Source organism: Ambystoma mexicanum, chromosome 8, assembly GCF_040938575.1.
Source record: "Ambystoma mexicanum isolate Mex_15411 chromosome 8, UKY_AmexF1_1, whole genome shotgun sequence".
Lineage (NCBI taxonomy): Eukaryota > Metazoa > Chordata > Amphibia > Caudata > Ambystomatidae > Ambystoma > Ambystoma mexicanum.
The window spans coordinates 1,605,066,689-1,605,092,931 of NC_090929.1; the positions used below are offsets into that span (position 1 = coordinate 1,605,066,689).

The window sequence follows — 26,243 nt, forward strand, 5'->3', positions numbered from 1 at the left end:
ACAAAACCGGTCAAAACCAGGTTAGAAAGAAAAGGATACAGTTGGAGAATGTGCTCGGAACCTTCCAGTGGGCATTCTCCCGGCGGGAGTGGGGGATGTAGGGTTGGGCAAAGGCAGAGACACAGCATTGAGGTGAAATGCTGGGAAAGAAACAACAAGGTCTGTAACAGTGGTTAAGGCCCTAGGCTGTCCAAGTGTTTACAATGGCCTAACAGCAAGGCCAAGGGACGTTACCACTGGGTAATGGCCGGAGGAAGGGGGCATTATTGCTATTAGTACATTCCACTCAATGAGGGTAGAATGTTCTGTTTAAAATGGAGAAATATTGGAACGTTGGGACAAATAACTTATAAGAGCCATTAGCAGCCTGGAAGGAGGTGATGGCCAATCAGAAAGCTCAGAACACGGGCAGTATCGTCTGAGATAAGCTTGTGTTCTAAGCAGCCTCAATGCTGCTCGCCAGCGCCCCCTCCCCTTCCCCACTGCTCCTCCCGCGACCCCCCTTTTTCCTCACCGCTCCAACCTCACCTATTAGCAACTGTGTAGTTTCCTGCGCGGATGCTAAGGGTGTTTAATTTAAACAAAAGAAGAAAAAATCTTACCTTGCGGTTCACCATGTTTTGCCACACCATAGTTACTGAAGTCCGTTTCCTTGTTGATGCAAATTGGATTTAAGAAACTACGCTGCAGCGCCGCACCGCAAGGTACGTTTTCTTTTTTTTTACTACACACCCTTAGCACCCACTATGAAACTACACGGGTGCTAATGGCGATATACACAGAGGCGGTCAGAAATGGCACCACCGCTCGTGATAAGGGACACTCACTTCCCTCGGGCCCTTAACTTGGGCTGCGGGCCTTTCACGGCAGTGTTGGCCCACCGCCTCGGTGTACATTGCCTGTTATTGTCCTCCACCACTGCACAGTCTGCAATTGAACTGCCAACATTCCAATGTTCTAATGCGTGATGTACCCGGGCGAGCACCCTCCCTTTGAGACTTGATTCACACATCCTTAACGAGTACATTTGGCTGCCTACTCGCTCTCTTCCTATATGATGTGTTCCTTTGACAAGCAAATAGAACAGGTCTTTTAACTAAGATTGAGCTGTCCTCATTTTCTCTTTACGCAGTGCATGAAATGCTCTCAGAACTCTGCTGGATTTCGCTTCTCCACTTTGTGAGATTATCGTCTGTCAACACAATTTCAAGTTTTTTGCTTAATTTTAAGGCCTATCACAGGACATCCCCGGCGCTTATTTCTGAACCTGATTAAAAGGTTCAGTTTTACAGTTGGACAGACTTCCAACTGGATGAAACAAAAGTCATTAATAAAAAATAATCGCGACTGATTTCATTTCCGAGGCGATCTGTGGGAGTTGGTGTCTAAGCTGTACAAGAGGACACATATTACCTCTGATGTGTTCCACACACTGAGTTCTTATAATCTTGGCTAACAACGCAATTGGGCTACTTTAGTTTCAATCGGGTCTGCCTCTGCAATAGTGGTCCTAATGTCCTCCGAATTATCAATTTTTGCAGAATTAGGGAGAACATATGTTTTTCTGTAATGGAGCACAGTGGCATTGTGATGTCACACACAGTGACATCATAGACAATGGGGGGAAAGACTGGACTGGATGTAAGTGACTGGCGGTGACCTCAAACTGAGTATGATGCACTGGATGTCCCACCCATAAATACATTAGTCATATTATAATTCTATGTCAAGACCGGAGGCTCGGATTATGCTTTCTTTTCAACTTTACTGATCAGCAGCAAAGAAAATCACCAATAAACATGTAACACAAAACTAGTAAAAACTACCATAACCATGTTTTTAGAGTCTTTGTAGTTCATTTCTTATTGGTCCCCAAACTGACCATGTGATATCTCTAAACCAATCAACAAGTCCTTAGTGCTTAAAACCTCCTGTCCTCTTTCCATTCCTCCTCTTTCTTTGCTGCTCGGCAGCGAGTTAAGTGCCTTTTTATTTGTTCTTACTATCTTGTGAGTGTTTGTGTAGAGAGTGTTTGTATTTGATTATAACGTACGCACACACGCGCGCATGGTTAGAAGGCGGCGGAGCATATCTGCATTAGTTTTCATCGGTTCTCTGGAGTTGCGGTCGCTACGGGGTTGGTGCTCCGGCGACCGCAACTCCACAGACCCGACAAAGAGGGCACTGCGGCCACGGAAGAGAGAGCGCAACGGGACCGCGTAGTTCCGGCGCTCTCTCTCTATCATTGCTGGGACCGTTACTGAGCACAGAGAGAATATAGAGAAAGATCTTAAATCCTGGAATACATTTATTCTATTGAATTCCCCAGTGTTTCTGTGCAAACATGAGCTCCTCTAGTGATGAGGGGAAGGCTAGCATTAGCCAAAAGAGGAGCATACAGAGAGGACTCAAGTCCTCCAGAAAGCCCTAGGGGCCTCGCTGGGACGTGGACCACAGCAGATAGCTCCGATGGAGGACTGGCTCAAGTTCTCACAGGGCCTGGAGGAAATCAAAGGGCTTAAGGCACAGGAAAAATCTAGAGGGGGCAGAAAAGCACCCCGCAGGGCAGAAGAAGCCCACACCCACCCCGGCACACCACCAAGGAAGAAGGGTGGTAAAAGGAGAAGGATAAGAGGAAAAGCGGGGCCTATCAGGGGACAGGAAGGATCCTCAGATACCTCAGATGAGGACGACTGGGAGGAAGAATACTCAGAGGAGGAAGAAGTACTTCCTATATTCTCCTCAGGGGAAGAAGGCCACAAAGCGCCAAAGAAAAGGAAAAGAGAGGAGACAGAGGAGGATGGTGCAGGGGACGATGACTTAGATCCGGAGGCACTAATTCATCACATCATCCGAATGGGAGCCGCCAAAAAGAATAGCGGCCTACCTAAAGAAGCCACTAGCCAAAGAGGCTAGGAGTAAAATGAGGGCGGAATGCCCCAGATCTCACCTCCCAGAGGGTGCAGCGAATACACCCAAAATAGATGAAAAGATGATTACATTCATGAGCAAATACACAAAAGATGTGAGGAAGGGTCTGGATAGATCCTGGCGGTCATGCCAAGACAAGATGCTAAACATGACAGGACCCCTCACAAAAATTCTCCAGATCGGAGAAGATGCTAAAGTGAAAGGAGAGCCAATAGACCCGTCAATTCTAATTGGGTGGGCCCAGAGGGCGATATGCATGTTGGGAAACGCCAACCATGCCATCACCACAGAAAGAAGGAGATCTTTGTTGGTGAAGATCGATCCTAAGCTGAGTGAGTTGGCCTCCTCGGAATCAGCGTCATCCGTGAAAGGGAAATTATTTAGGGACTCCTTTATCAAGGAGCTAACCAAATTTGCAAATTCCTATGCGGCCTTGGACAAGGAACAAGCCTTTCTCAAAAGAGTGTTTGGGAGGCAAATATTTGGATGGGCCAGCAGAGGCTGGGGTCGCTCAGCTGGCCGATTCCACTATAATCAATCCTATCAAGACAGAGCATGGTGGCAAGAGCAGGAGGATCATAGACAAACGCCTTTCTTTCCATCAAGGAGTAGAGGAAGAGGCAGAAACTGGCGACAAGGGGAACGTCAGCAAAACAACCCAGGTGAGAACAGTCTACCCACACCTAAGTACCCCAGAAGTAGGGGGGAGGACAGCTCAGTTTTTACAAAATTGGTTGTATATATCAGGAGATTCCTGGGTAATACAGACCGCAAAAGGCTTTTACATAGAATTTCTAGAGACACCACATCAGGGAAACCCACCAAAGGGTCTAGAAATGAACAGAGAAGACAAATTATTACTGGAAGGAGAATTGCGAGGGTGAGAAAGCAAAAGAGCTATAAGACCCGTAACAGTTCAATCAAAGGGATACATAAGCAACATGTTCCTAGTACAAGGGAAACACAAGACAAGACCAATTATAAACCTGAAAGGCCTAAATGAATACTTGGTGTGCAGACACTTCAAGATGGAAGGGATACACACATTAAGAGATACCTTAAGTCAGGGAGACTGGCTAGCCAGGATAGATTTAAAAGATGCATACCTAACTATTCCCATAGCAGAAGAACACTGCACATTTCTGAGATTTTTCTGGGAAAAAACAACATGGGAATTTCGATGCCTAGCATCAGCACCATGGTGTTTCAAGAAGATGATGAAACCAGTTGTGACACACCTCAGAGGTCAAGGGATAAGACTTATAATATATCTAGACGACATATGTCTGATGTGCCAAGAGAGAGAAACACTATTAGAGCAAGTACAGACAACAATAGAATTGTTAGAGAGCCTGGGGTTTCTAATAAATTGGGAGAAATCCAGTATAGTACCAGTACAGTCAATGGAATTCCCGGGGGTTCATAGTGGACTCTGTTCAAGGAACTCTCAGTCTACCCATTCCCAAGGTGAACAATATCAAAAAACAGCTAAGACACAGACTAGAGAAGGGAGAACTGTCGCTGAGGGACATTGCAAGATTAGTGGGCCGTCTAGCGGCATCAATCCAAGCAATATTCCCAGGACCACTACATTACAGGGCACTCCAGAGGCTGAAGATCTATCACCTCTGGAGGGGCGCTTCCTACGAGTCAAAGGTGGCCATCTCCCAAGAAGTGAGGGAAGAGTCTGAATGGTGGCTAATCCACATGGATGCATGGAACGGGAGAGCGATATTTGGTTCATCCCAGGACCTGGTCATCGAATCCGACGCCAGCAGATGGGTCTGGGGAGCCTGATGCGGGAACCTGTCGACAGGGGGCAGGTGGTCAGATCAAGAGACGACTCTCCATATCAACTGGCTGGAGTTGCTAGCAGGGTCCTTTGCAGTGAAATGCTGGACTCAAAAGAGGGCTCAATGTTGTGTCCTGCTAAAAATGGACAATATCTCGGCGGTCAGGTACATCAACAAACTGGGCGGGACAAGATCCAGACTACTGGCATAACTGGCAAAAGTCTTCTGGGAACTCTTTCTTCAGAGGAGAGTCTCAGTGACGGCAGAATATCTGCCGGGCCATCAGAACGAAGTAGCCGACTGCAACTCCAGATACCTCAGAGATGCCAGCGATTGGAAGCTGGACGAGGTAGTGTTTCAAGAGCTGATGACTTGATGGTGACCATGCCAGGTCGACTTATTTGCATCGAGACTAAACAAGCAGTTACGCCGGTTCTTCAGCTGGAGACCGGACCCAGAAGCAGAGGCGACAGATGCCTTCCTGCAGTCATGGGGCCACAAGACGAACTATGCGTTCCCTCCATTCTCCATGATAGCGAGGACGCTAGCCCAGGTGAGACGCCAGAGAACATCCCTAGTACTAGTTACGCTGGACTGAAGTGGGTAGGTGTGGTTTACCGGCCTTCTGGAATTATCACACCACAACCCAGTGGGATTACCCAACAACAAATTAATTGTTCGAGACCCCAGAGATCTCAGCCATCCACTAGTGAGGTCAGGAAGTCTCAACCTGATAGCATGGGCGATTTCAGGAGATCTTGGGTTAGGCCAGGACTATCGAATGAGGCTGAAAACATCATTAGCGAATTCTGGGCTCCAGGGACACACAGGGCTTATAAATCAGCATGGGCTAGATGGAGTAGCTGGTGTCTGGAGAGGAATATTCATCCCGATGGAACGGATGTAGTACACGTAGCTAATTTCTTAGCACAGATGGCATCTCAAAGAAAGGCGTACAGAACTATCAACACGGCCAGCTCTGCGATATCAGCAGGACACCCTAGAGTAGAAGGCTTAGCGATAGGGGAACACCCATTGATCTGTAGATTAGTAAGGGGAGTAAAGATGATCAGACACCCTAGCGAAAAGTATAGTCAATTATGGGAGGTAGACAGAGTTTTGAGATTATTTCTATCATGGCCAGATAATCAAGATTTATCCAGGAAAGCGATTGCAGGCAAGTTATCCATGCTCTTATGTCTTTTAGCCTGTAAGAGATCCTCAGACGTTAGAGCACTGGAGGTCAACAGGAAAAGTGTATCTCCGAGCGGAGTGACTTTTCTCATAACAAGAAGGACCAAGACAGGTTTGAGTTCCATTTCTTATGAAGCTTTCCCTGGACAACCAAAATTATGTCCGGTCAGATGCTTAGCAGCATATGAGGATATGACAAGGGAAGTAAGACCTCCAGGAGTGTCACAATTATTGATAGCAATTTGTAAACCATTTAAAGCCATTACACCGGCTACCATAGCCAGATGGCTTAGATGGGAGATGGTACAAGCAGGCATTGATATAGAGAAATATGGTGCCCATTCAACTAGAGGAGCGATGGCTACCAAAGCCTTTAACATAGGAGCCAGAGTAGAGGATATTATGAGGTCTGCAGATTGGTCGAATGAATCGACTTTTAAAACTTTCTATTTCAAACCTATGGAAAGTGCGACATCGTTAGTTGTGAGTAAGCTTTGAACAAGCATAATCCGAGCCTCCGGTCTTGACATAGAATTCAGATTTTCAACACATTTGTTACAGAAAGTCATAATTCTATTAAAGGCATGGAGGCGAAGGATTATCCCACCCTATCAATCGTAAGAATGTAATGTATTATAAAATACTGAAATGTTGACAATTTTATCATGATTAATGAAACAATGCATGATGAAACAACATGATGTAATGCTGTAAATGCACAAGAAGAGAAGGTTATTTACTGTGTAGTTGAATTTACGATTGTCCCACCCTTTTTTCGGTTTATAGTCACCTCTTTTAATTTATGCTTCTATAGCGATGGCGACAGACAACAAACAATCTGGGAATTGAACTAGGATTGGAATGGGACGGATGGAATTTCAAAAATGCACCGGACGCAACCTCGACTGCACAAAGCAAGAGGAGGAATGGAAAGAGGACAGGAGGTTTTAAGCACTAAGGACTTGTTGATTGGTTTAGAGATATCACATGGTCAGTTTGGGGACCAATAAGAAATGAACTACAAAGACTCTAAAAACATGGTTATGGTCATTTTTACTAGTTTTGTGTTACATGTTTATTGGTGATTTTCTTTGCTGCTGATCAGTAAAGTTGAAGAGAAAGCATAATCCTTCGCCTCCGTGTCTTTAATAGAATTATGACTTTCTGTAACGAATGTGTTGAAAATCTGAATTCTATATAGTTTCTGTTCAGGTTATTGCCTGCTACTTGAGATGTCATGATGGAAACGACCCTCGTTACGATGTCAGAACATACTAATTATGTACTGCAATTAAAACCAGCACTACTTCTGTTCCTTTTAACCTTCCTGTGCCTGGTACCCACCTTCCAGATCTGCTGCTTTTGAGGTGCTGCAAGTCTCTTTGGCCCCTTTCACATAGAAAGACATGTTCCTGCTAGTACCGCTGAAACACGTGTCGCTAGTTTTTCACGTACCATAACCTCTGATCGTGTAGAACATAACAACGCTCTCTAGTAACGGAGGCGTTTGGACATCTCGCGGCTACTACAGAGCGAAAAAACTAGCGAAAAACTAGCGACACGTGTTTCAGAGGTACTAGCAGGAAAATGTCTTTCTTAATGGAACGTATGTGAAACTTGGTGTTTACAGTGCGACCTATACAGACTATGGAACTAGATGGGGTATTTTGAGAACCCTTATAATGAAGTCGACTTGATTGAAGAAGTCCGAAGTCATTTACACTTATGTCCACACTACTTGAGCTACAGATAGAGGTGACCACTTTTGGGATCGCCTTGCCGCCGTAACTGAGATTACATGGTGGTGAAGAACTAATGTGAAAATACAGTTTTTTTTGCCCTGAAGAAAGTTCAAGCATTGGCAAGCTATAAAGAACTGAAACATGTTGGGATATTAATGATATGATATGATATGACATGGCATTTGTAACGCGCCTATACACAAGTGTTTCAAGGCGCGACGAGGCGGGGGGGAACAGAGGGAGACAGACAACGATCCTACTAGGCCAGGTGTCATTCAGATTGCGCAAGTGCAAGGGTAGGGGGACTGGGAAAAAGTGCAGGGGAGAGGGGAAGTGTAGTACATGGTTAGTAGAAAACAAGATAAATAATAGGGCCAGCTGGTGGCAAGAGCAAGGAAAGTGCGGTACATGGTTAATAGAATACGAGATAAATAATAGGGCCAGCTGGTGGCAAGTGCAAAGGTAAGTGCCAGGAGAAGGGGCTGTAGGATACAGAGACAGTCCCGTAGTGCATGTAGGCAGTGCAAGGAAGAGTGGCTGGGCCAGGGCATGAGATCGGTGAGTGGGCCAGTTGCAGATTTAGTGCAGGTTGCAATGGTTGTAAATGGTTACTCTGAGTACTTTGTAATTGTTATGTATGTATATGTTGTTAATTGTGATGTAACTTATCCCATTAGGATGTTGTCTCACCCACCATGTGGGTTTAAATCTTGGGTTACACTGTATTGGTGTTTTTAAATAAGCCTTTTATGAGGTTTTTATCTACTTTGGAGAATTAAAATGATTACATTTATAAGAGTGTATTGTGTATCAAGTCCATTTTTTAGGGACCAATGGTCGTAGGCTATAATCAACTTCCTTTGCTAGACAGATGAGAGACATATTAGTCTAATTGTTATGTACCTTTTCTCCTTTTGTGTATGAATAATGATGGTAAACCCCAAACTGTGGAGCGAGGTTCCTTTTTCTTGGGGATGTTGCAGATTGACCTTAAGTTCAATGTATTCCCTGTGGCACTTTCATCTTTGTTCATATTCCTTGCAAGAGCAAATGTTTGACTTTCAGAAGTTTCAGATCAGGGACGCCGCCAAGGGGTGTCCAACGGGGGCCACGGCCACCCATATAAAAGTGCTGCCCACCCATCTGCCACACCGTGCAAAAGCAAAAAATAAAAAGACTTTTTTTTTCCGCAGAGTATGCATGGACAATAACATGCCCATTTCAGTTGGCTTTTTTTGCGTCAGAGAGCAACGTATGATGTGGCCCGATGTAACCACTGGAAAACACTGTATCTCCTTACCAGGTCTGCCTAAAAGAGCCAACAGCTACGAGCCCTGTATTTACAGTAAAATATATCGTCCCTATCGGGCTTCTCCACACGCAAGGTGGCGCCCGTCACCCCACATTCAGGACCTGGTGACGTCCTCAAGACGAGCCGCCTGCCTGACCTGTTACTTAGCTAAGAATCCCGAAAGCAAGAGAACTGCCTGCACCATAGGTAAGGATGGACCTGGAGCTAGGGCTTTGGGGGTTGTGCAAGCAGAGTAATGTATTTACAGTCCTGGTCTGGAGGGAGACATTCTGTCTCTCCAGAAAAGGCGCATATATTAGCAGACCGACCGAATATAGCAAGCTGGGAGTTAGAGATGAACTGTTGTTTAGGATCTGTGCTCTGGTCTAGGCTCAGCATTTCTGCATAGAAGAAATCATTCAACGATATGTTAGATCTTTCTGGGATCTGTAAGCTTGTGATATGCCCATGTTAGGTGGGTGTAAGCCCATCCAGATTTGTTATTTTCTTTGCATTCTGATAATAAGCATTGAAAACACCAACCAATTTGGTTTTTGTGTTGGAATGGGATCAGCATTTGCCAGACGCTATTATAATGGCCACACGACCGGTCCAGAAGATTACAATAGTTGGCATAGGTATTATTACCGAACATATTATGATAGTGCCTGGAAAATGCCTTGGTAATGGCCATACAAGAGCCAAATCTGTTGGATGTTCTAGTAGTTCTTTTTAATAGGGATGCAGTTAAAAGAACAGATGCAAGTACACCCAGTCTGCTTATTCAGTTATGTGTTTGTTTTGGTGTGCCACCCCAAGATGTCCTGTGGCCTCATCAGGCCACCCCTATGAAAAATGTTTCAGATCAAAGAAAATGGAAGGGGCAAAGTGGTTCGACTTTTGCTTCTGCAAGAGCCCACTCAGCGAAGTGATGAACCATTTTGATAATTCCTTCAATATTCCGAGGGCTCTTAGGGGCCTGCTCCAGGTTCATGGGCACGCTAGTAAGATCATTGTGCCGTACATTGCTTTTAATCCTCCTGAAGACAAAATGCTGGGCTTCAGTTCCTGTCAAGTTCAGAGGGAGGAAGGGGATTGACCAATAAGAGCACGAGGTCATTTCAGTGTTGCCTAGTATTGGATGCAGGAAAACAGTGGTAAACAAGGCTGGGCCAGTCAATGAGTTATGGAAGCGGTCGCAGAGAGATGGATTCTTCAGGCCATGAGTTAGGAGTGTCTACCATCGGCCATCAGAGGTGACTATAACACTTAGCTCACACTGTTTTTTCAAGTAGGGATCAAGAAAACTGGGGCCACTCACAAGGCTTCACCCTTTCATGTATGATTGTGAATTTAGTCCAGGAGGCATGATACCAAGCTCATAACAGGGAGAGTTGTGGCACTCCAGGTGTGGATAAAGCGAGCCATGGGAAAGGAGCTCAGTGTAATGCCTTGAGAAAGCCATGCTACGTCATTGGGATTTCTACTGCACACTCCTGCTATTTTCCTGGTCTCCAGGCGCTCTCCTTGCTCGCAAATAGAAAGAGGATGTTGAAAGGTGGAGTGGTTAGGGGAGTAGAGGGATATTACACAGTGTTGTGCTTACCTGTTGGTGTGTATAGCAGATGATCCCTGTGTGGGTATAGTTGCCCAGATGGGAGGCCTGGGGAGTGTGGGGAGGATCTGGGTGTTTTGGCAAGTGGGAGCAGTTTTTCTGCTGATTGGGGAGGCTTTGAGTTGTGACTATATTGGTTTTTGATAGTGATGTTTTTTTTTGCTGCTCGGGTCGGCGAGATGGAGAGCATGTTTTGAGGGAGAGTGGATGAAACATGAGGTTGCTAGTATATAAGGATGTGCCCTTTCATTGTATGCGAGAGGTCTTTGTGTCATGTGATGTGATATGATGTGGCATGTGCTTGGGGTTCTCTGTGGGTTTGGTGATAGGAAGATCTGAGGGAGGGTTCTAGGTAAGGAAAGTAAAATGTTCATTTTTACTTCCTAAGGGCGGTGCTCGAGTGGTGTGCTGGTTCAGAGGTGTTTTTGCATAGGTTCCATTTCAGTATTCCAGCGATATTGTTTCTGTCTGCTTGTTTGCTGCTTCTGTTCTTTCCGGTGACATCATCTGACATCAACTTGATGCCGGATCTGTGGCTCAGTGGACTAATGCATCCACTACAACACCTGTGTTTGACCTCATGCTCACAGGTTCGAATCCCAGCAGGTTCACTCAGCCCTTCATCCTTCCGAGGTCAATAAAATGAGTACCATTCAGTTTGGTAACAATAAACATCTTTTATTAGCGCCAAGATGCCCCTTTAGGGGTGAACGTGCGCTTTACACATACGTCTGTTATCTGTTGGATGGGTGTCGGTTTTCCAGTGACGGTGGGTTGGACGGCATGTTGTTTCATGGGGTTAAGCGTGTGTGATTTTATAGAGCCCTATCTCTCTTCACTGTGGGTTTTCTCCCATTCTTCATTCGGCTATGGTTTTGTTGGGAGGGTTTCAGGCCGTTTTATGGGGATGTTTTGGAGCTCTTTTATCTAGCTGTTCCTTCATCTTTGAGACTGTAGAGTCTACCATCTCAAGGTTTTAAGTGGTTGTCAATTGTGTTTTCCTGTAGATTTGTTTCTTGTCGATGAAAGATCAATTAAAAAGACACAGAACCAATAGATCTGGCCATAGGCTGGGTATAGCAGCTCAAAATCAATTCACATTTTAGAAATCAATTTTTAAGTAAAGCTAGTTGTGGATATTGACGCATGTGCCAACACGTAATGCTGGATGAGGTCGCGGAGGTGTACACCATTTTAGCTGATATTGCTGGTGGGAGCTGGTTTTGAAATAACTATTTTACAAACTTTACGCTTAAGATCTTTGTGGGTTAAAGCTCTTGGCATCGTCATTTCCCTTCAAACTCTTTATTTAATAATTCAAGGATTGGTAGGACTGTTTATTCTAAAAATGCTCCAGTAGTTGGAGTGGGAGAGGGTGGCATGGAATACATTATGGGCCCGATTCATGGATTTCTTTGCACGGTTCAAAGCGGCTTAGCACAGCTGAAAAGTTACTTTGCACAGCCGGCACAAACCCTGGTTCATGGAACTGTGCAAAGTGAATTTTTGCAGTGCACAGTCCGTGCAAAGTCATTTTGTACTGCAAAAGTGAATTTGCACGGACAAAAATACACTTTGCACAGTTCCACGAATCAGGGTTTGTGTCGTCAGTGCAAAGTCACTTTCAACCGGGCAAAAAATTCCATGAATCGGGCCCTTAGTCTGAATTTGTATTGTTTCCACGATGAGATCCCATGGACTCGGGTGTGGATAGTGTTAAAATGTGGCAATGACACGGTTTCTTAATTAATCCTTCGCTCGAATCACAGTTGCTTGTACATACCTGAAAAAATATATTTAATAAATATGTGCATTAAAAAAGAAAACAGATTCACTACAAAAGAGCACAACTTCACAAACTCTACCAACATTTCTTGATTTGAGTGAAAACTGTGACATAAGACGTGGTTTCCAGCATGTTGGGTTTCCCCAGACTCACCTCATTAGTTATTTGATTGCTGAATTTCGCATGGAGGAGGTCTGGAGAATCTGTCACTGCGGTGTGCTTGAAGGAGTGAGGCTGCTGGCGATATTTACTCTAAACAAAATACAGAAGAGCAAGAACAGAAATAAAGGTTCTGGAATCATCACTGCTTCCCTATTGATGTTGACCTGGATACAGTGCAGCTGCTTAGAATGACCCCGGGGATGAAATATTGATTTGTACAATCATGGCATACAAGGAGAAGACCAGGAAACAGTCCTTTTCCTGCTAAGCCACAGCATATGATATGATATTATATGGTATGATGTGGCGTTTATAACGCGCCTGCACACAGGTGTTTCTGGAAAACTGGATTACCTTCCTGGTTTGCGATCAGGACCGCTCCAATGCCACTGCCATTCGGAAAAGAATGTGAGAGCCTGCTTTTTAGGGAATTCCTAGGTGAGACTTAGAATCCACTGTAAGGGACTGCCTTGTAAATGTAACCACCTTAGAAATATTTCCTATCTTGTAAATGTACTCATCTTGCTCTCGATAATGCACGGACAGTGTTCCAATACTCAAGGACAAGGTTTGCACAAAATAAAACACACATAAAAGTGCAAATATTAAATATTTTGCACGATAGCTCAATTTTTTTTTTAATTATGTGTACATTAAAACCACATCTGGCATGGAAAAAGTGGGTGTAGTGTTGTCCCAAAATGTTGAGGAAAATAAAACTGGCCTCATTATGAAAACACCTGCAATGTCTTCTTACTGAAGATAGAATCAAAATATTTAACTATGGCTAATGCTCGTTCTGAATGATGTAGTAGTCTTACAAGATACTCCTATTTCTTTTCTATAGATACAATCGCAAATCTTAAAACAGCCACTGGGGGTGTGTAAAGACTGGAGGGGTGTGTCTCTGACGCTACCCACTATATGGTTGGGGTAGAAGCACAGAGACACCCCAGACCAAGGTTCTCAAATGGTAGCAATGGATGAGCAAGCTTGAGACTCAAAGGAGGTGATGCAGGCTGCTTCTTATTTTTTTATTTTTTATTTTGCCATTTGTAGAGCGTGCCTAGCCCTAAGGCATCTGGGCGCTATGCTTCTTATGAAAGGTACAAAAAACGCATTACAGGCGTGTCACTTATCAATTGAAGTGACGCTTTCGTACATATTGAAGCAGGATGTATAGATAGTGTAGCAATGCAGACTGGGCCGGTCATTTTTTGGTAGAAGTTGCCTAAGGTCGTTCAGTACAGTGAATCCCCAAGTCCCCACAAAGGGATGTCTACACACTGTTATGTGCTAACAGAGTTCCTTTATTAAAGGATGTATAAGTTAGGTGGATATATACAAATAAATAAGACTCACTTTTCCTCCTTAATTCTACTTTATACTGCACTATGTGGTACCAGTTATTCTTAGTTCATTAATAATGCACCAGCGGGTAACAGTTATTAAAAAAACATTAAAATGACTAACCAGTGTTTAACCCCACAGACATAAATGTCGAAATGAAGGTAATACTTTAGAACACTTCCAGAATACTCTATAGAGTAAAAATGCAATTCTGTGTGGAGACCCCCCACTTGGGCAACCTGCAAATAAAAGGTAAGTTATACTTTGCTTTTGTGTTAATGCCCAGTCCTTATGTGTTCATTAATTTTCTACTTTTGTTTCTAAAGATCCCACCAACCCAAAGTACCTGCGAAGCAACAGGAGAGCCAGGCCCAAGACAAATCTGAGACCCCTGGATGGACCCTGAGGAAGGAAGCCCCTCTTCCTCGTTATAGTACCTTGGGTGCCTTGGAAGGCGAAGTGGTGAAGTTTCTCAGCTTGCAAGACAAAGTCACTGGGTCATCATTGCCGAGCAGGAGAAGGGAGCCAAGGAGTGTAGGAAAGGCAGCAGTGAAGGTGTGTGCAGTGGTCTCGGTGGTCGGGTTGCTACGCCGGCTGTGGATGCCCCACGAAGATGAAATCCACTGTGGACTTCAACAAGGCTTTGGAGATGAGGATGAGTCCTTTGGTTTTTGTTGATGACCTTCGGTGGTGAAGGATGCAGTGACAGAACTAGGTATCGGGTTTAGGTATTTCGTGGTTGGTCGCCACTTGGTTCTTCTGTGCTGCAGATGACAGGATGGCTTCTGGTGACTTGCACTCGAGCACTGGACTTCTCTGCAGGCCATCAAGAAGTTTGGACCCGCGGGACTCATTCATGGACTCAGAATGGAAGGAAACCCACTGAGGGGCACTCCTCTGCAGGCAGCGACACTGGACTTCCACAGCCATGGAAAAGTGGCCAGATGTTGTGTTAGCACTTGAAGATTTCTTCAGACGGTTGGAACTTGACATGCTCCAGGCATTGAGCAGCACTATGACACTATACCCCCTATTTCGGGCGATATACAGTGTCTGACTTTCTTCTGGTCACAGGCAGCCTCCAGACACAGGAAAATGCTTATGGATTCTTGGGCTACAGATGTCTGGTCACTCTTCTTCTGGACCCATGAAGATACCTCTGCAGGACAGCAGGCACTCAGAACTGGCTTCCAGGAAACCTTGAGTGAAGAACAGCAGTTGCACGTTGTTCCCTCATAGCTACGGGAAGAGGTCATTTGTCCAGGTCCTCTCTTGATAAGTCCTTGAATCAGCACAGCAGCCTTTGGATTTCTTGAATAGTTGCAGCAGCAGACTTCTTCCTCCAGCTGGATTCAGGATACAAGCCTCCAGGAATGCTCCAAGCTTCTGACGTCTGGCTTCTGACACAGAATTAAGCAAGGGGTCTTCTGTTATACAGACATCCCCCCCATTCATTCAGGCTGAGCTAGGATCAGTCAGACAATCACACACTAGGGCAGCACCCAATCAGGCTCACAGGCATTCAGGCTATTCCCTCAAAACCAGAAACTGAAAACAGTGGATGTGTGTTGGGGTCAACGCCCACATTTTCAGAACACACACTGCATTCGCTCCAGTAACAGACAGGGCTGGCTCAGGCACTTGTGATCCGGCGCTAATACTGCCAGACTGAGTGGCAGTTACGGTAATTGCGTTGGGCAGTATTGCAACAGATTTACAGCCGGGATACTGCCCAACTTCTGACGAGGGCGCTAAATAGTGTCTTATTTGCAAGCACTGCTATTCCCCTCTGCATTTCCGGTATCAGGTAATATTATCCCCACCAATAATATTGCCATATATATGGTCGTGGGGTAAGGCCATGAGTGATATTATTGGTGGGGATAATTTATGGGGTTAATGGGACCAGGGGTTGCGGGGGTGTCCCACGCTCTCTTTATCAAAATATGGGGTGTGCAGGGGTGTCCTTTGCAGGTTCCATGGCTTAATATGACTGCAAAAATATGGCGATATTTTTGGATGGCAATATTTTTGCAGGGATATTAACACATGGAACGCCATTTCCTTGGTGTACAAGCGTGATGGTCAGCTATGTATATCCCACGCGCCCGCTTTGCAGGCACCCTTCCTAGTCTTCCAGTGCTGTTTCTCAGGATCTCTGAATATCAGATGAAGGATACTCATCCACCAGGAATACCACAGTGGACATTCCTGCAGGAGTCCCGCACCCGCAAAGCCACCATCATTCGTACCTCCTTTCCCAATCCAATTCTTGTCACATCACCTTCCTGATAAGTTGGTGGTGGAGTGCCTGTGCCCACCCCGAAACCATTAGGGCATCGACCAGTTGCTACAGTAGAGTTACATAGCCTCCTTAAGATCACACAACGAGAGAAGTCTTCCTTGGGGGTTCGAGGGGGGGTGGAGGGGAGAAATCTATGATGAAGACGAAATTATTCACAGATCTACATTAAAAGGCTGTGTGAGTATGTAGATACTTAGACTGTGGCCACGTTCAGGGGTCTTTAAACGACACCTCAGCAGATGTTTTGGAATACAGCTCCAAAGGTCCTCATCATTGACTTTGCTGGCTAGGCATGATGGGAGCTGCATGGTCAGGAAACCTGTGAGTGTATAACATAGTGCTGGGGGAACTTTATTCTGCATATGCCGGGGGCTGCAGAAAGGAATGATCTTGAACATTAGTTAGCATGACTATATCAAGATCCAAAAAAGTTGATTCCTTTGAACTAAAATGTGCACCAATCACTTTAGCTCATATTGAGAAAAGGGTTTACAATACACCATAAACCATGTGTTAACTGTATCAGTGTCCTAGCTCACTGTGAGTTTACTGGAACGTTAGGTCTCTTGCTAAAGCGATGCTGCTGATAACTCAATAATGCCCTACAGCTATTCGGAGTAGCACCTATTTCAACTCTAAGCAGTGTATCCAGACCTGCATTTTGATGCAAATTATTTTGCTTTCCACATTATCAACGGAAGACTGCAAGTGCAAAATGCAAAGAAAATGCAAGACTGAGTGAACTACTTGCACCAGTAAGTGGTGCACCCTAATGTCAATGTGGTACCGGTGCGGTATAAAGAAATACATTCATTAAATAAATAAATAAGTGGGTAAGAAAACATGTCTGAAGTTGCAGGTCAGAGGTTTGAATGATGGTGGATTGACTCATCCTTCAGAGGTCGACAAAAGGAGCAGCATTGAGTTGGATACTAGTAGCAGGCACAGAATTCTTTTGTGAATACAATGCCAGGCAGGCCCTTTGCCATGATAAATCAAGGCAGTCACTGATGGTGCTACCAAAGGGCCAGCGTCAGCCTGCACCAGAACCTGCGCGCCTGTGTCTGGGAACATAGGGAGTGGGTCCATTGCAAAATCTATTCACTCATCCTTTACAAATCTGTTATGATTATTGTGGGATGTCACGGAAGATTATTATATGTTACTGGCTTTAAAGGACATCTTGTAGCTGAGTTTCAAAGCGCTACGTTTGTACAACAAATAAGGTCCCGATCAATGGAATTGTTTGCACGGTCCAAAGTGACTTTGCACTAGCGACACAAACCCTGATTCATGGAACTGTGTAAAGTGTATTTTTTAAGTAGCAAAGTTATTGCAGAGTCACTATGAACCGTGCATAAAAATCCATGAATCGGGCCTTAAGTCCTTATTTCAATGGATTCCTATCTTTTTCTTTTTGTTTTTATCTCCAGCATTTCTAGAATGCTACTTATTGTAACGGTGTTGTGGCTTCTTATCGCTGTAAATGAAAGGCTTCAGAAACATATTCAGAATCTGCACACCTCTGTCGTCATCTGAGCACCACACCCAGACCCTCCCTCTTTCACCCAGAGGTATTATTGCCACCTGGGAGTATTTCTGACCCGCACTCCCACATACACCTTCCACCTTTGTCTTCGCCAGGACTCCTCAGTGGTGGAGGTAGATGTTGGTGCCGGCGGGGGCAGATAATAGGCTACCAGCGGGCGGCTGGGTGGGTACACTGGGCACCATGTAGGAGACACAGGTCGCGGCCACTCACTCTCCTTCCCCCTGACTCCGCCACTGGGACTCCTGCAGTCTGCCACACGGATCACGCCTTGCCCACTCACCCCACGGCCATTGCCACCATTCAGTGATCAGCATGGTACTCAGCAACCCTCTCATCACCGGCATGCTCTCTCCTCTTGCCCTGAAGCTGCCACCCACTCAAACATGTCACCAACACCAAACAGCCCTCTGTGCCAGCAACACTGTGAGCACAATACTCACGCCGGTGAGCACAAGACTCATGCCGGTGAGCACTGAGCGTAAAAATGAAGACTGGCATACCATAAAAACCAAACGTGTCCACATGGATTCTAGGCAATTTCTTCCCAACATTCTAATTTAAAGTATCTATGAATAATGCAATTAACAAGGATTAACAATGACAAAGTAAACAGATATTGACCTATTCAATCCACACAGCATTGTTCCATATGATCAGTATGACACACAGGACAAAGACAGGAATATGTACATGCTTTCTTGTTCAGCAGCACATTTTGCTGAACAGCAGCTACATGTCCAAATAGTAAACACATCAATATTAAAATCTAACCTTGAACAGAAATATAAACAATCTTTAAGGACCGGATATAAAATTGGTTGACTTCACAGAAGGATAATGCTATGAACAAGATGTGTTGGGTTTTTCATGCAGAACTTTGTTCTGCTCTTCCTGAAAGAGGAACTGGCCACATTGATTATTGATGGGAAAATCTCCTGTTCATTACCTCGCTGATGAGATCCGATGCCTTCAGACTTCCTTCGATCGCCAGCGCCCCGGGTGCAATGCATCCAACGCCGCGCATGAAGTTCAGGTCTGATCGGTACAAATTCTACAAGACATGAATCCAAGGCTGCTTATAAAAGGCAGGAATGATCTGGTACATCCGTTTACCCAACAATCTAATCTTATCATTTTGAAACCTCATGTTAGAATGAAACATTGGAATACTTGGAAGCAACCAGATGATATTGGAATATTCAGAAACAAACTGTGCAGGAATACGAGAAAAATAAACATTTAAGGGCCCGATTCATGGAATTATTTGCATGTAAAATGAGTATGCGTACCATTCTGCGCGCAAAGTACCTGTTCGTCGATTCATGGAATTGACTGCGCAAGACTTTTCCTGGACTTGCGTGTATTTTCGTGGCGGTAAAGCACGTCCCTGCGAGCGGCTGAGTGTCTTGCACGAGAGAGGACGCAGGTCGTGTGCGTGGCTTGCGCATAGGGGGAGAAACTCAGGAAATGGGGAGGAACTTGTGAAAAAGTGGGTGTTACGAGGGATGGCCCATCGCATGCCCACATTTGCGCAGAATGATGTGTATTCATGGACCTAACCGCGCAACCTCCCGGATGGGAAAAGGCCACACAAAGCCCTCATACTCTCGACCACCCGAAGGCAGGCATACATGCAGTTGTGCATGGGATTCGCTGCACGTAGATAAGATCGCAAGTCAGATTTTGGGGTGCGTGCATGCAATCAGGGTTACAATCAGACTTAGGGGTGCGCATAAGCAGTGTATCGGGGTGCAGGAGCGTTTTGCAAGGGTTCACATCCATATTTACCGGCAAATGTCAACATATACGTTAAGTGCACTGCATGTTGATAGGATGCTGTGCGTGGTTCTGGGGGACATTGCGTGTGGGTGTGTCATGGGCGTTCCTTTTGCAGCCTGCGCATTGGGTTGTACTGCGCAGATATTTGCATGTATACGGAGAGCACGCAGATTTTCTTCTGCGCGACAGGCCACGCATTGTCATTTTCGGCATGCAGCATTTGTGGGATCAATGCGTCCTTTTCCATGAATCGGGCTCTTAGCATTTTCTTTTCCCAATTTTCATGAATTGCATTCAAAGAGCGATAAAAGTAAAACGAGATAATGTAGTCATTTGAAGGAAATCTGCAATCAAATTTGCTTTCAAATTTCCTGGTAAAGTGTTTCATATTTTAGGGGCACAGACAGTTAAATATTTTCCTTTTGGTGGTTAGCTGGAAATGTACAGAGCCTGGGGAACCTGGTTGGCTAACCCTAACTGCAAACAAGGGGCACAAGCAAACGTTGTCTCCAGCAGGAATGCGGGTGTCTCACCATAGATTACAACGTGCATGAGGCAGGGCACTTCCAAGGTGATTCTGTGTGACACAGGGATAACAAATATCTCTATGACATTCTAAAAAATGTGGTTACTTTTTGTAAGACAATCTATTGTGAATGCGCCAGAGTATTTGTTTGTTGTATTAGTATTTATTATTTACTTATTTTTTAGTTGTACTAGACTTTACTTTTTTGGAAAGTGTTTTACTATTATTTATGGCTTTATATTTATGTTGCTAATGTTGTATTGTAAATGTGTTCTAATTTGTATGATTTCAATATTGAAATAAAGTTAATATTGTTTTATTGATTGATTAGTGATCATTGGTGCAGAGAACATGAAGAGTACAGACTACTAGATAGTATCTCTTTGGAGAGGATGTAAAGCCCGGGACAGTTGCAATATTACTGATTCCCCAGGGTAGGGAGTTCCAGTGCCTAGGCACAAGGAGTGAGAAGGAGCAGAAGCTGATGGCAGTGCCAGGCGGATGGGGAGCAGATAGGCTGAGTAGTGATTGAGAGTGAAGCTTGCAAGGGAGAGAATAAAGGTGGAGTTAGTCAGATAGGTGGGGGTAGTCATGGATGGATTTGTAGAACACAAGGGATAATTTGAAGAGGGGTCAAAAGTACTTGAAAGGTGTCACGCGCCGGCCATCTGAACGCATGTGGAATACCTGGAGGTACCGACGCCATTAAAGTAGCACGTCACGTTTTCCATTAAACGTTCAACAGCAGTCTAGTTGTTGACTGTCATGGCCGCCTCCCGACTATTCTTAGCCTATCCACTTCCTGCACTCCTTGTGTTGCAACCCTGACCATAACTTCTTTGCTTTTGGGACCGACGCTGTGCGTTTTTCCATGGCTGCCCCTGCAGCCCCTTTTTACACCCGCTCTTAGCGAGTCCTCCTTCTCTCCTATTTTTTGCACTCCGGGCTTGTTTGCCTCTCCCACCCCGGGTCTCGTCCCATGTCTCCTATGATTCCCCCTCTTTCGGCTCCTGCCTTTTCTGCTCTTTCTTTTCAGCATTTCCTCGAAACGCTTCTCCCTTCTGCTCCATTTCTACGCTTGTTAGTTTTCCTTTTCTCTTTTTACTTCCTGCACTTCTGGCCTTACCATCTACTCGCAGCGCCCTGTGCTACCTACGGTCTCCAGCCTTTTGCCAGCACCGGAGACCAGACCTGCTGCTTCTTGTTACGGCAGTTCATTCCATTCTGAATTTGGAAGTTTACCCTTCCTACGACTATTTTGGGATTAACTCTAAACTCCACTGCTCTACTCTTCTTCAGAGAAGATTTAAACAGCAGGAGATATTCCTACCAGCTACATCAACATCAATGGTTCTTTCCTTCACGAATTCAACTCAAGTACTAGCTATCCTAAAGAGGTTTTGTTTTCTGACCATCAGCTTTTTTCCTCTTATTGGCTTCCTCGGGAAGGGGTCCCTTGAAGGCCTTTTGCACTCAGGCAGCATTGTGGCTTCAACTTGAGCGATGCCCTATCTCTACAGAAAAAAGTGCAATACCCACAGAAAGAAAGGCAAGAATCCTCTGTGCAGTTCAGAAGAATCAGGTGAGGAGGAGGGGGACGAACAGGGACAGTTTGCAATGCCCTAAAGAGCCCATCATGGCCACTGCGGAGCAAATGCAAGAATTGATAAACACTGTTAAGGGTCTTTCACAAGTGGTTCAAACTTTGAAAACAGAAAACAGCGCTCTGCGACAGATAGTCACTGCTCGTGACCAACATCTTGCTGAACTCCCTCCCATGCCCTTGGCCTCCGGCAAATATGATGGATCACCAAAAAGGTTTAATGAATGTATGGAAGCCTGCCTTATCCACTTCACATTCCAGCCCCAAACCTATGCCTCTGATCAATCCCGAATAGGGTTCTTAATCTCCAACTTAACGGGGAATGCCCTAGCTTGGGCTACCCCGCTCGTGACCAGCACTAACTCAGTCCTCCAGGACTATGGTGCCTTTACCAATTTCTTCAAACTGGCATTCGAGAGACAGGAGACCTCTCATGTCGCCTGTGAAGAACTGCTGGACATCCAACCTCCTCACGTATATCATGCAGTTTAAACGCGTGGCAGCGGATACCGGATGGCCCGAAGCTGCGCAATATATCATATTCAGATGCAGATTAAGGGAAGAACTGGAGGACGAATTAGCCCAGATGCCGAGACCTTCCTCCTTCTCTGAGTTGTTGTCTGCTACACTACAGATTGATTATTGCCTTTCGGAGAGGAGGTCAGAAACAAAGAAGGGTCACAGTCTATTGAGTTTTCCTGAGTCACCGGTTCCTACCTCCTCTTCCATCCGTTCCACCAAAGACGAACCTATGCAGATAGGGACCGCCAGATCCCCTTTGTCCATTGAAGAACGCAAGAGACGCAAGGAGAACAGCCTATGCACGGACTGCGGTTCTGGACAACATCTTCTCAAAGACTGGCCCGAAGTGCCTCCTCATTGCCTGGGAAATGGGTGACATCGGAACTAGCAGGGACAACTTCTGAGGTGGGTATCCCAGTCCCTATGTCACCATGACAGTCTCCTCTACGGTTTCCATCGAAGACAACCGGTTGATGGTTGTTGTCACTCAGCTTCTGGTCAAACAACAGAAGGTAGATTCTTTAACCCTTATTGATTGTGGCACAGCTGACAATTTTATGGACAACCTTTGGGCTAACAAGATGGGTATAGAAAGCATCGAAAAGGAAGAAGACCAAAAAGTCGAGGGAGTGGACGCAAAACCCTTAGCTCTGGGTTAATTACACATACTACTGAAGTAATGAACATGACAGTCCTGTAACACAAGGAGGACATACAGTTCAACCTTATTAGGGCCGCCCATTTCCCTGTGATCCTTGCGGTGTCACGGCTACGGAAGCATAATCTGGCAATTGATTGAACCAAGAATCAGATTGTGTTCAATTTGGGTTTTTGTTGCAAGTCCTGCTTATCCTGAGTCAACTATGAGACTGTCAAGGCCATGACATTACCATCTGCTACCCCAATCTCACGAGGAGTTCATTGCATACCCACAGACTTCGGTGAATTAAGCGAAGTCTTCCTGGACAGGGATCCCCAGGAACTGCCACCCCATGGACCAGAGGACTGCACTATCGATTTACTTCCTGAACCTCTCATACCTTTTAGATGGTTGTTCTCTCTGTCTCTCAAGGAAAAGGAAGTGCTCCGGAAATATCTGAATTCCAATCTTCAAAACGCGTGATACAACCTTCCCGTTCTCCCGCTCGGGCATCCCTGTTCTTTGTTCCAAAAAGGAATACCCAAGAATGAAGGCCATGTATCGACTACAGAGGACTAAATCGTGTCACCATCAGGCATAGGTATCCAATGTCATTAATCAAAGACATTCTGGAAGCCTTTCAGGGCACTGTTATCTTTTCCAAATTGGACTTAAGACGGGCGTACCATCTTCTGCGTGTTCGTGCAGTGGACAAATGGAAGACAGCGTTTTGGGCCCCGCACAGGCATTATGAGTACAAGGTAATGCCGTTTAGCTTGGTGAATGCCCCTGCTATATTCCAGAGATTTATGGACCGATTGTTTTCTGATCTATTGTTTCACAATACCATTGTCTATCTGGTTGATATCCTGGTGTTCTCTACATCCCTACAACTCCATCAGGAACATCTCCACCAGGTTCTCCTCCGATTGAAAGAACATCATTTACTGGTCAACCCAGAGAAATGTTTGTTCAAGGTTTCTACCGTCCCTTACTTAGGCTTTATATTGTCCAAACATGGATATGAGATGGACTCCAGAAAGGTGGCAGCTGTTCTGGAATGACATTCTCCCACTTCCGTAAAAGAAATCCAAAGGCTTTTGGGTCTAGCTAACTTTTATCGGAAATTCATTCCTGCCTTTTCTCAGGTGGTACTGCCAATCACTGCCCTCCTAAAGAAATCTGTTTCACCCTTTTCCTGGTCTAACGATGCAGAAGAGGCTTTGTTACTCCTTATAAATCTGTTTAGCTCAGCTCCAGTCCTTCGACAACCTGATCAGAGTCGACCATTCATTGTCGAAGCAAATGCCTCTTCGGCTGCTATTGGGGCCGCGTTACTACAGGAATTTGAAGGCACCGAACACCGAGTGGCCTACCTATCCAAGACACTGACTTTGAGCCAAACCAATTATGCGCTCATTTAAAAAGAACTGCTTGCCATGAAGACTGCATGTGAAGAGTGGTGGCACCTACTCCAAGGAGCCATTCATCCTTTTCTTCCCCGGAAGGATCACAAAAACCATAAGGTTATTCAACAAATGGAGTGCATAAACTCCAGACAAGCCAGATGGGCAAATTATTTTGCTCAATACGACTTTACTATCATGTATAACTTGGCAGTAGCTGATGCCCTGTCCAGAGTTCCCGGTCCTGGTGGCACTTTCGAACATTGTCCTGAGTTTCTATTTCCTCGCAAAAGGATCATTTGTCAGGTGTATACCTTTCTCCAAAGAGTTAAAGAAGCCCCCAGTCGGGCTACTACACTGCCCAAAACTACAAAAAAGTACCATGTCCATGATTGTGGTGGATTGATCTTCATCAATAACCGACTGTACCTTCCAGATTCTGATTGACGTCGGTATGCATTGGAATGGTGTCATGACAATACTCTTGCAGGTCATAGAGTCTGTGCTGCCACTTTAGAACAGATCCAGAGACAATTCTGGTGGCCGCGCTTATCGGTGGAAGTGAAAAAGTACATCCAAAACTACCCTATGTGCAACAAAGGCAAGTATCGCACACAAAGACCACTTGGTCTGCTTCAACAAGATCAGGTACCTTCATGACCTTGGAGCAATCTCACTACAGATTTTAGAGTGGATCTCCCTCTCTCTGGAGGTGTTATACATTTTCCAAGATGGCGCATTTCTCCCCTCTTCCTGGTATACCATCAGCAGCGGGTATGGCAGCCAAAGACATCTTCCGTCTAAACAGACTGCCTGAAAAGATAACATAGGACAGAGAGAGTCATGTACTTCCCGGTTCTGGAAGTCTTTGTGTAACAGACTTGGCATTGACAGGGCGTTATCTTCAGGTTTTCATCCCCAAACCAATGGGCAGACTAAGAGATAAAATGTTACATTGGAGCAATATCTGTGTTGTTACACCAATTCCCAACAGGATAATTGGGTCTCACTATTGCCCACAGCAGAATTTTCGTATAATAACTTGAATCATACCGCCACCAGTCTCAGCCCTTTCTTCTGCAATTACAGTTTTTACCCTCTCAGTATTATACCGAGGTCTCTTCATGCTTCTCCTGTACCTTCGGTAGATGCCATACTTTCCAGCATTACGGAAGCACACAAGATTACCAAGAAAGGTTTAAAGAAAGCCAAGCACGTAATCGTACACAAGCCGACCTCCATCCCCAGACATCACCAACCTGGACGAAAGGCACCAAGGTATGGCTGTGCACGAAGTCTCTTCCCCGCTGGGTATGTCCCTCAAAACTATCTCCTCGTTTTTTGGGACCTTATGTCATCCTAGAAAGGATCAATCCTATGGCCTACCGGTTACAACTACCCAAACGCATATAGTGCATACATCCTGTCTTTCATTCATCTCTGTTCAGAGAAAACAAGGAGGATCCTTACCAGCGTTCTGCTCCTTTTTCACGAATACCAGCTGATAATCTCCCAGAGGAGTATGAGATTGCTAAAATCATGGACTCTAGATTCAGGAAGTGCTGCATACTGAAGATTCCTGGGAGCCTGTTTCTCTTGTACACACTTCCAGACTGATTTGTCTGTTTCATAGACTACACCCAAGTAAAACTGGCAATCCCAGAATAGGAAGGGGGCATACTGTCACAAGCCTGTCATCCTGGCGCTTGTGGAATACCTGGAGGTACCGACGCCATTAAAGTAGCATGTCACGTTTTCCTTGATACGTTCAACAGCGGTCTAGTTGTTGACTGTCATGGCCGCCACTCCACTTCCTGCACTCTGGGCATTGCAACCCTGACTATAACTTCTTTACTTTTGTGTCCGACGCTGTGCGTTTCGCCGTGGCTGCCCCTGCAGCCCCTTTATTCACCTGCTCTTATCGAGTTCTCCTTCTCTCCTATTGTTTGCGCTCTGCGCTTGCTTGCCTCTCTCGGGTCTCGTTAGGTGTCTAGTTTCATTTCCCCTCTTGGCAGCTTACGAGTTCTGCCCTTCTTTCGGCTGCTG

The 26,243-nt window shown here is 45.2% G+C and overlaps 1 protein-coding gene across 2 annotated transcripts in view; it reads right to left on the bottom strand.

Moving 5' to 3' along the window:
* NRAP (nebulin related anchoring protein) overlaps positions 1-26,243 on the bottom strand; it is a 515,982-nt gene that overhangs the window by 41,639 nt on the left and 448,100 nt on the right. For both annotated transcript variants that reach the window (XM_069611850.1, XM_069611849.1), the window contains exons 31-32: positions 18,668-18,772; positions 12,506-12,604 (exon numbers count right to left, since the gene is read on the bottom strand). In XM_069611850.1, the coding sequence (XP_069467951.1) occupies positions 12,506-12,604; positions 18,668-18,772 (204 nt within the window). The remainder of the gene's footprint in view (positions 1-12,505; positions 12,605-18,667; positions 18,773-26,243) is intronic.